This window comes from Thamnophis sirtalis, unplaced genomic scaffold, assembly GCF_051295495.1.
Source record: "Thamnophis sirtalis isolate CommonGarterSnake01/CBP01778 unplaced genomic scaffold, rThaSir2_p1.2 scaffold_9, whole genome shotgun sequence".
In the NCBI taxonomy this organism is placed as follows: Eukaryota; Metazoa; Chordata; class Lepidosauria; order Squamata; family Natricidae; genus Thamnophis; species Thamnophis sirtalis.
The window spans coordinates 75,904,814-75,915,265 of NW_028261389.1; the positions used below are offsets into that span (position 1 = coordinate 75,904,814).

The following is a 10,452-nucleotide window of genomic DNA, read 5'->3' on the forward strand; positions in this document are numbered from 1 at the left end:
ATATATATAATCATACACTTCAGACTTCCTTTGCAGTGCCTCCTGAAGAGAGAAATTTTTAGAAATCAAGAGCCACTTTTCTTTCAAAATCCAATATAAGCTACCGAAAGGGACGCTTTACACAACTCCCTAAAGCAAAATCCGCTACATGCAACTGGTATGCTAAAGTCACTTTTTCAATTTAATCGCTTTTAACTCTGCAACTTGTGCCCCGTCCCGGGTTTTTTTTTTTTTTTTGTATATGTGTGTGTGTGTGTGTGTGTGTGTGTGTCTTTTCTTTTTTCTTTTCTTTTTTTAATGGAAATAAACATTTACAGGGTGCATTTACATAACGCTATTTTACAAGAACAAGGTCCCTTTTGTTTTTGAAGTTAGGAATTGTACATTTCCGGAATTCGGACTCGATCAACGTCTCACACTTTGTAAATGATAGAATATTCAGCTAAAATAGTTGCCATAAATAGTTACAAACCTGCCCGAAACACAGTAAAAAGGGAAGAGAATTGAGGAGATGCGCTTCCAAAAAAATCGGTGTTTGGATTCCACACAACACAAGAAACAATGCTTTAAAGACACAGAGTAAAGGGGGGGGGGGAGTGTATTTTTGGAGACGGTCAGTAGAACTATTCGTTGGAGACAAAAAAAGACAATCCTTCCTTCCTTCCTCTACCCCAGAACACAGTGCACGAAAAAGCAAAAAAAAGGTCGAACAGTACCTCCAACGTAAAAAATAAAAGGATTGGGATTGAAGCCATCCTCTTAAAGAGCATTTTATGACAGTCACCGGATTGTTGTTTGTTTTTAGCTTTGATGCGCGAAGAAAGGGAGGGCTGGCCCCGAGCGGTTCGATCCAAAGCCACTGCTACGAATTCAGCCAAGGGTGCCGAAGGCATTCGCCCGCCGAGGCCCGTTTCTCCGGGACCATTTCTAGCATGGGGATCAGGAAATCGGTAAACTCCGCCGCGTCTTCCTGAGGCCAACCATATTTCTCCACCAGAACGTCGAAGAGGCTCCAGGGTTTCAGCTTGGTGATGTGTCGAAGTTCTCCTGCGTTTAGGGGAAAAAAGGCGGAAGAGGGGAATGGGTTAGTTCTGCGCGTGTCGAGGTTTGATCGGAGTCTCGTTTTGAGTTTGGGAAGCAGCCGTAGGAGGCACACTGATTCACGCACAAAATCATATCCTCAGGTTATTTGGTAGCCTAAAAATTTGGTCTCACCAAGGGTGGAAACTACCATATTTTTCGGAGTATAAGACGCACCGGAGTATAAGACACACAATAAGATTTTGAAGAGGCAAATTTTTTAAAAAAAAGAGTTTTTGCACTCTGCAGACCTCCCCAAAGTGGCCTGTTTTTTGCAAAAATGGTCCCATTTTATTTTAAAAAAGGACATGCATAGCCTTTAGGAGATTTGTAGAGTGCTCCTGGGGCTGCCCCCCCCCCAAAAATGAGCAAAAAACGGCCCATTTTTTGCGAAAACAGTCCCGTTTTTATTTTATTTTTTTAAAGGGCATGCATAGCCTTTAGGAGGCTTATACACCCAATTTTTTGCTCATTTCTGCCCTCCCCAGCCCCCAGGAGCACTCTAGAAGCCTCCACAGCCATTTTGGTGAAGGGGCGGGGTTTCGAGAGGCCAAAAATGCTGTATTCAGTGTATAAGATGCACCCAGATTTTCAGCCTCTTTTTTGAGGGAAAAGGTGCGTCTTATACTCCGAAAAATACGGTAGTAATCTTGTACGAATATATGAATCGTTATTTAACTAGAGGGGATATGTGTATATCGTGCGGGTTTTATTTATGCCCCTTTTAAAAATTGTTTTATGGGGCTTTTTGTCTTTGGATTTTTTTTTACTTTTGTATTTTAATTTTTTTCCCTTTGAATCACTTTGTCTGTGGTTTTTCTCCCTTTTTTTGCCTTTGGATTTGTTTCAAGTTTTGTATTTTCACTTCGTTTAGAATAAAATAAACACATATATTTTTTTTAAAAAAAAATGTCCTAGTAGATTTAGTAGTTTAAAAATTAAATGAGAAGGGTCCGTTTTGCAAGTGGTGGAAACTAGTAATATATTAATCGGTAATTTCACTAGAGGGGATAAATAGGTGTTATCAGGTGGATTTTTTAATGCGCCTTTTTAAAATGCTTTGTTTTTTGGGGGGGGGTTGTCTTTCGATTTTTTTGACTTTGGGACTTGAACTTTTTTTTGACTAAAATAAAAACAATTTTTTAAAAAAATATGTGTGTTTCATAGCGTTTTATTCAAAAGTCAGTTTTAGATGTATTCTTCGCGGAGTTACGTCACCGCACAAACTCCCAAATTAATCGTTTCTCTAATGCATGTTGCGTTACACTCCTGCTACAAACACATATACAAATTGCATCCAACAGATGCCTTCCTAGGCGCAATAAACACTTGCGTTTGTTTCTTTGCTTATACCCTGGCTAAATTAAAACCACTTTTGGCAGGTTACGCCAAATAAAAACAGAGAGAAGTGCCGTATTTTTCAGAGTATAAGATGCTCCAAAGTATAAGATGCACCTAGATTTTGGGGAGGAAAACAAGGGAAAAATATCTGCCTCTCCCTAAAGCAATTTGCCTCCTTGCAAAAGCTTCAGAGGTGGATTTCGATGTGGGCCGAACCGGTACTGCCGTTGGCGGGAGGCTCCGCCCACCCGCCCGGCGCTTCTACACATGCGCACAAGCGTTGCAAGCATGAGCTAACCGGTAGTAAAAAAATTGGAAGCCCACCACTGAAAAGCTTGCAAGGAACTCCTAGAAATCTATTTATTTGAGGGTCTTAGCCGTTTTTCACCTCCCGCAGATGCTGCGTGACTTAGAATCGCGAGCTAAAATGTCAAAAGCGTCATAATAAATAGAATCACTCCGATTCTTCGCAATACCAGATGGAACAATAAAATTAGAATCTTAAAAGGCTGGCTCTGTAGTTAGAAGGGCCTTACGACACAAGATCGATGTTTCATTGTCGTGCAAATGCAGTCAACTCTGAGGTTTGTGGAGGTGAAACTCTCAAAAGTCATACACTTAAATGAGGTTAAATTCCCACTCTGTTGGCTGGGGAATTCTGGGAGTTGAAGTCCAAAAGTCTTAAAGATGCCAAGATTAAAAGGAAGACCGTAATTAAACGCAGGAAGTCATCGACTTATAAGAGTTCATTTAGTGACCATTCCAAGTGACGACAGCCCTGAAAAAAGTGACTTATGACCGATTTTCACACTTAACGACCACTGCAGCGTCCCCATGTTCGCATGATCAAAATTCAGAGCTTTGGTAATTCATGTTTATGACGGTCGCAGTGTGATCCCCTTTTGTGACCTTCTGACAAGCCAAGTCAACGGGGGAGCCAGGTTCACTTAACAACCGTGTTATTCCCTCGACCAATGCAATGATTCACTTAACAACCGTGGCAAGAAAAGTTGTCAAGTGGGGCAAAATAAATGTTGGGCAAAATTAGGGTCGCAATTTGAAGACTACCTATAGGATGAAAACTGCCCTGGAAAGGGGGAAAATATATCCTGCTGCTCCCTGGATTCTCTTCTTTCAACAGAAGTCAGATCTTCGTGGATTTCTCTGCCACGATGAAGGAATCCAAGCCTTCAGTAAAAACAGTTTGAAGAGGGAATATTGAAATGGGCAGGCACCGGGGCATCCAAACCAATTTTGATAAAGTTATGTTAACTTAGGTGAAGGTAAAGATTCCCTTCACATATATGTGATACTCATTCCTGACTCTAGGGGGCGGTGCTCATCTCCATTTCAAAGCCGAAAAGCCAGCGCTGTCCGAAAACGTCTCCGTGGTCATGTGGCCGGCATGACTAAATGCCGAAGGCGCGCGGAAGGCTGTTCCCTTCCCACCAAAGGTGGTTCCTCTTTTTCTACTTGCATTTTTTTACATGCTTTCGAACTGCTAGGTTGGCAGAATCCGGGACAAGTAACGGGAGCTCACTCCGTTACGCAACACTAGGGATTCGAACCGCTGAACTGCCAACCTTTCTGATCGACAAGCTCAGCGTCTTAGCCCCTTAGTCCCTATATTAACTTATACATTACATAAAGTTAAGATTGACAGTTAGTGGAATGGCTTGCCTCCAAAGGTTGAGTGCTACAACACTGGAGGTTTTTAAGGAGAGGCTGGAAACCCATTTTGTCCCGAATGGTATAGGATTTCTTGCCCGAGGAGCGGGTTGGACTAGAAGACCTCCAAGGTCCCTTCTAGCTCTGTTATTCTATAAAATCAAACTAATATAAGGCAAACCACAAGGGGGCGGTGCAGAACTAGGAAATGATTTCCAATGAAGAGCAATAGCAATAGCAATAGCAGTAGACTTATATACCGCTTCATAGGCCTTTCAGGCCTCTCTAAGCGGTTTACAGAGAGTCAGCATATTGCCCCCAACAATCTGGGTCCTCATTTTACCCACCTCGGAAGGATGGAAGGCTGAGTCAACCCTGAGCCGGTGAGATTTGAACCGCTGACCTGCTGATCTAGCAGTAGCCTGCAGTGCTGCATTTAACCACTGCGCCACCTTGGCTCAAGAGTTCCCCCCCCCTCTCCCCCCCACCAAATCTTTGGGCCCTAATACAATGGGCCTATTAAAGAAGCAAGGACAATATTTATTATTCGGAATTCTGGTGTTCCCAGCTCATTCTTTTTTTTTTTAATCTGCTTTTTCCAACCGAGGAAATATTTCTCAAAACTGGGAAGTGAAAGCGTGTTGATTATAGGGATTTAATTCATTCCCAAAATAAAATCAGGAAAGAAATCCTTTGGGTCAGTTTTAGATGTATTCTTTGCAGAGTTACGTCACCGCACAAACTCCCAAATTAATCATTTCTCGAATGCATGTTACATTTACACTCCTGCTACAAACACATATACAAATTGCATCAAACAGATGCCTTTCTAGGCGCAATAAATTAAAAAATTAACCCTGCTAAATTAAAACCACTTTTGGCAGCCTAGCCAAATAAAAACAGAGAGAAGTACCGTATTTTTCAGAGTATAGGACGCTCCAAAGTATAAGATGCACCTAGATTTTGGGGAGGAAAACAAGGGGAAAATATCTGCCTCTCCCTCCCAGCAATTTGCCTCCTTCCAACAAATAATACAGACAATATACACTGTTTGTAGTGTTATATTTCAGACTATACTTGTACAGATGGTGTTAAAATTGATGTGCTTTCTGGAAGCATACGTTATTCTCTGCAATTTAAAAGAATAGCACTTTTTAAAACGATACCACGGGGCCTCTTCAGATCAAGAATCTATTTTAAAAAGCTACTTCATTTTGTTAAGTTGTCTAGAATTATAGTAAAGCAGTCTTTAAAAAATAAGTCTAATCGTTTGAACATTCTGTAGGCATTTATAGTTGTTGACTTGCCTCCTTGCAGCAAACAGCCTGATTAGCACAAGAAAAAAAAATCTGCCCCCAAGCAATTTGCCAGGTGGAGCAAACAGCAAGTTTCACTTTTAATTTCTCCCGATCATCAGCTGTTTCAGGCTGCAGGGATTGCTATAGCGTATTGTAGCCTCCGCTAGCCCCATTTTACCCGTTTGCTTCAAGGAGGTAAATTGCTGGGAGGCAGAGGCTAAAGGGTTGGGGCCGGTGGGTGGGTGGGGCTACATTCAGTGTATAAGACGCACCCAAATTTTTACCCTCTTTTAGGGGGGGAAGGGTGCGTCTTATACTCTGGAAAATACGGTAATAACATTCTTGAAAACATTAGAAACGTAACGGAGCGCAGTCAATAAAACCAACGATTCCCCCAGGAGGAGTGAAAAAAATAAATAAAAGGAATCTAAGTGAAGACGAAGGGCGACATGTTTAAAAAGCCACGTGGGAGGCCCTCCGATGCAATTATGGGGAGTCCTCGAGTTACGACCACAGTGGAGCCCCAGATTTATGTTGCTAAGTGAACCGTTTGTTCAGTGAGCTCTGCCCCATTTTCCCACCTTTCTTGCCACAGTTGTTAAGTGAATCACTGCAGTTGTTAAGTTAGTAACCAGGTTAAAAGCCTGTATTGATTCTCAAGTCATCCAGGTCGTGGTTCTCCCAAAGGTGCTTTTTTTGTTCAAGAGGCAAATGGACTTTTGGGGTTTTTCGTTTGAAGACGTTTCGCTTTTCTTCCAAGAAGCTTCTTCAGCTCTGAGTGGAATTGTGTGGAATGGAAGGATTTATATTCCTTGCAGACAGCTGGTCAGTTGCGTCCAGAGGTGGGTTCCTACCAGTTCGCACCAGTTCGGTAGAACCGGTTCATCAAATATACCAAACCGGTTAGAAGAGGTTCCACCAGTGGACCCGGAAAGCAGGCCACACCTACAGAAGAGGTTCCAAACATTTTTTGAAACCCACCACACACACACACGCACACACACACACACAGACACACACACACACACAGATTCACACAGACAGACTCACACAGAGAGAGAAAGAGAAAGAGAAAGAGAAAGAGAAAGAGAGGAAGGAAGGAAGGAAGGAAGGAAGGAAGGAAGGAAGAAAGAAAGAAAGAAAGAAAGAAAGAAAGAAAGAAAGAAAGAAAGAAAGAAAGAAAGAAAGAAAAAAGAAAAAGCGAGAGAGAGATGAAAGAAAAAAAGGACAGAGAGACAAAAGGAAGGAAAGAGCGAGAGAGAGAGAGAGAGAGAGAAAGAAAGAAAACACATGGCTGGCCAGCCACTCCCACTCGGTCACATGGCTGGCAAGCCACTCCCACAAAGGAGGCCACACCCACAGAGTAGGTTCGTAAAAAATTTGAAACCCACCACTGGTTGCGTCCTTTTAGAGGGCGTGGCTGTCATGAGGCACTGCTGGTTCCAGAGACACAGGCTGCCAACTTACTACCGGTTCAGCCGAACTGATAGGAACCCACCTTTGCTCCAGAAGTTGTGGGTGTGCTGTGCTCCATCACTGGAGGTTTTCAAGTTCGGGACAGCCATTTTCTAGAACGGTATAGGCTCACAAATGGACTTCCAGTTTGCTCCTAGGGCCGTTTTTCATCCTCCGGAGCCTTCAGGGAAGCCTCCTGAAGTTCCCTGAAGGCTCCGGAGGACTAAAATCGGCCCTACGAGCAAACCGGAAGTCCATTCCCGAACTTCCGGTTTGCCCATAGGGTCGGTTTTTTTGTGCTCCGGAGGCTTCAGGGAAGCTCCTGAAGCCTCCGGAGGGCCTCCGGTGGGGAGGGGGAGGCTGTTTTCGCCCTCCCCAGGCTCCTATAAAGCCTCTGGAGCCTGGGGAGGGCGAAAAAAGCATGCATAAAATGGGGGGTTCACGCTGGTCATGCGCACATGCACGCTGGGGTCGTGCTTTGCATTATGGGTGTGGTACGCCTGTGCACGACCCCCCCCTGCGCTCCCCCCGCTTATGGCATGCGAGCCAAAAAAGATTTCCCATCACTGGTATAGGGTCTCCTGCTTGAGTAGGGGGCTGGACTAGAGGACCTCCAAGGTCCCTTCGGACCCTGTTGCCCTGTCAAAGTAGCCTCCCATTCAGTGATTTGGTTGAGAGGAGAAGCAGGCCTAGGTGTCACATGCCAAATTTCAATGCCACGGGAGCCCCGTGCCCACGGCGAACTGCAGACAGAAGCATTTGCTAACCCAACCCAAGTAATGATGAAGATTGTTGGGTGAACCCATCATGGATGGGAGGTAAGAGAGAGCAAGGAGGACCTGGGAAAATAAAATAATAATAATGCCAATTCCGAAGAGTGGGATCGGATTTCCCAAATCTCAAAGTTTAGTGCCGAGAGTCCCTCGGGCAAAAATTACAGTCCAATCCGAACTGATTCGGGCCACTTTCCGATGAATTGACCGAGAGCACAGAAATATTTTTAATCACAGGGAGTCCTCGACTTACGGATCACCGGCGAGCCCCATAACTTCCAACTGCTAAGCGAGACAGCTGTTAAGGCGCGTTTGGCCCCATTTTATGACCTTTCTTGCCACTGTTGTTAAGTGAATCACTGCTGTTGTTAAGCCAGGAACGTGGTCGTTAAGTGAATCCGGCTTGACTTTGCTTGTCAGAAGGTTGCAAAAGGGGGAATCTTGTGACGGTAGGACATCGCAACCGTCCTAAATGTGAACCAGTTGCCAAGCATCTGAATTTGATCTCGTGATCATATTTATGATGGTTGCGGTGTCCTGGGGGGGAGGGGGTGTGTCACATGATCCCTTTTGGCGACCTTCCAACCCTAACCTTCACTTACCGTATTTTTCGGAGTATAAGACGCACCTTTTTCTGCCCTAAAAGAGGATGAAAATTTGGATGCATCTTATACACTGAATGTAGCCCCACCCACCCACTGTCCCCCACCTTTCGGCCTCTGCCCCCCAGCAATTTACCTCCTTGCAGCAAACGGGGAAAATGGGGCTAGCGGAGGCTGCAATAGGCTATAGCAATCCCTGCAGCCTGAAACAGCTGATGATCGGGAGGCCCCTGCTGAAATTGACAGTGAAACGTGCTGTTTGCTGCAAGGAGGCAAATTGCTGGGAGGCACAGGCAGATTTTTCCACCCTTGTTTTCCTCCCCAAAAGCTAGGTGTGTCTTATACTTCGGAGCATCTTATACTCCGAAAAATACGGTAACCATCAAGTTGCTAACTTAACAGCTGCAATAATTCACTGAACAACTGTGGCAAGGAAAGTCACAAAATCAGGCACTCGCGTGACAAACAATAGAAATCTGGGGCTCAATTTTGATTGTAAGTCGAGGATTACTTATAAAAGAAAATTCATCCTGCAGGGGGGTTTTTAACATTTTTTAAAATTAAATAAATGCGTCATCGTTCATAAGGATGAGTCATTTTGTAGGGGGGAGGAGGGGAAAGAGCTACTGTTGATATTAGGGGGTTCAGAAACACCGTTACCTTTTTTGGTGAAAAACTCCTTGGAATATTTTCCCAACACTGCGTATTTTCGAGGGATTTTTCCCAGCAGTTCAATGATCAATGCTATGTGATCTGCATTGGAGCATATTTCCAGCAAAACAGAGAAACATACAACAGTTTAATCAATACACGGCATGCACACAAGGAGAACGGCCCGGTACAGACAGAAGCAGACGGGCTCCACCGGCCTGGTCAAAACACGGAGTCGCGAAGGTTGCTTGCAGCGTGAATTTAGAGGAGGGGGGGAGGAGTTCAAATCAGAGAGCCAGGGCGCCTTGTGGGACAGCCAAGCACCCAATCCTTTGTGGCTTTTAAGTCCTAGGTATATAGATGAGACAGAAGGATGGATGGATGGATGGATGGATGGATGGATGGATGGATGGATGGATGGATGGATGGATGGATGATCTGTATAGAGATTTAGAGATAGATAGATAGATAGATAGATAGATAGATAGATAGATAGATAGATAGATAGATAGATAGATAGATAGATGATAGATAGATAAATAAGATGATAAGATGGATGGATGGATGGATGGATGGATGGATGGAAGGATAGATAGATAGATAATAGATAATAGATATATAGAGATAGATAAAATAGATAGATATAGATAAAATAGATAGATAGATAGATAATCTATATAGATGTAGAGATAGATATATCTATATAGAGATGTACAAAGGTAGATGGATAGATGCTAGATGAAAGATAGATACACAGACAGATAGATAGACAGACAGACAGACAATCTATATAGAGTTTTAGAGATAGATCTATACAGAGATGTAGAGATAGATAAATAAATATAGATCTATATAGAGATGTAGAGATAGATAGATAGATAGATAGATAGATAGATAGATAGATAGATAGATAGATAGATAGATAGATAGATATAGATAGATAAAATAGATAATCAGAGATTTAGAGATATAGATATATCTATATAGAGATGTAGATAGATAGATAGATAGATAGATAGATAGATAGATAGATAGATAGATAGATAGATAGACAGACAGAAGACAGACAATCTATATAGTTTTAGAGATAGATTTATATAGACGTACAGATAGATAGATAGATAGATAGATAGATAGATAGATAGATAGAGATAGATAGATGGGATAGATAGATAGATAGATAGATAGATAGATAGATAGATAGATAGATAGATAGACAGATGATAGAAAATAGATAAATTATAGATATATAGAGATAAATTAGATAGATGTATATACATATAAATGGAGAGAGGGAGAGAGAAAGTAGAGAGATAATAGAGAGATCGAGATCTTTTGGACATGCGTTCTGAGGCCCTGAGCTGCCGGCAAGCAAGCAATCCGCAGTCCGCTTCTGTCTGCGTCGCGGCGCCTTTAAAAAGGAGAGGGGCTACCTCTGCGATTGAAGAATTCCCGAGAATATTTTCCAGAGAGAGCAAAGTGCCTTGGGATATTGCCTAGGAGTTCTATGATGTGAGCTATGTGGTCTATGGAGGAGAGAAACAAAGGGCACAAGGAGAGGGGAAGGGCAAGGCGGGGAAAGGC

The 10,452-nt window shown here is 43.1% G+C and overlaps 1 protein-coding gene across 6 annotated transcripts in view; it reads right to left on the reverse strand.

Annotated features, from left to right (window-relative positions):
- Window positions 1-586: 586 nt before the first annotated feature.
- The window catches only part of SRPK2 (SRSF protein kinase 2), a 113,997-nt gene continuing 104,131 nt past the window's right edge, over window positions 587-10,452 (reverse strand). For 3 of the 6 annotated variants that reach the window (XM_087722305.1, XM_087722309.1, XM_087722306.1), the window contains 3 exons: window positions 10,302-10,394; window positions 8,878-8,970; window positions 587-1,047 (listed from right to left, as the gene is read on the reverse strand). In XM_087722305.1, coding sequence (XP_087578431.1) covers window positions 863-1,047; window positions 8,878-8,970; window positions 10,302-10,394 — 371 coding nt within the window. In that variant the 3' untranslated portion in view covers window positions 587-862. The remainder of the gene's footprint in view (window positions 1,048-8,877; window positions 8,971-10,301; window positions 10,395-10,452) is intronic. The other 3 variants (XM_087722308.1, XM_087722310.1, XM_087722307.1) reach the window with 2 other exon arrangements.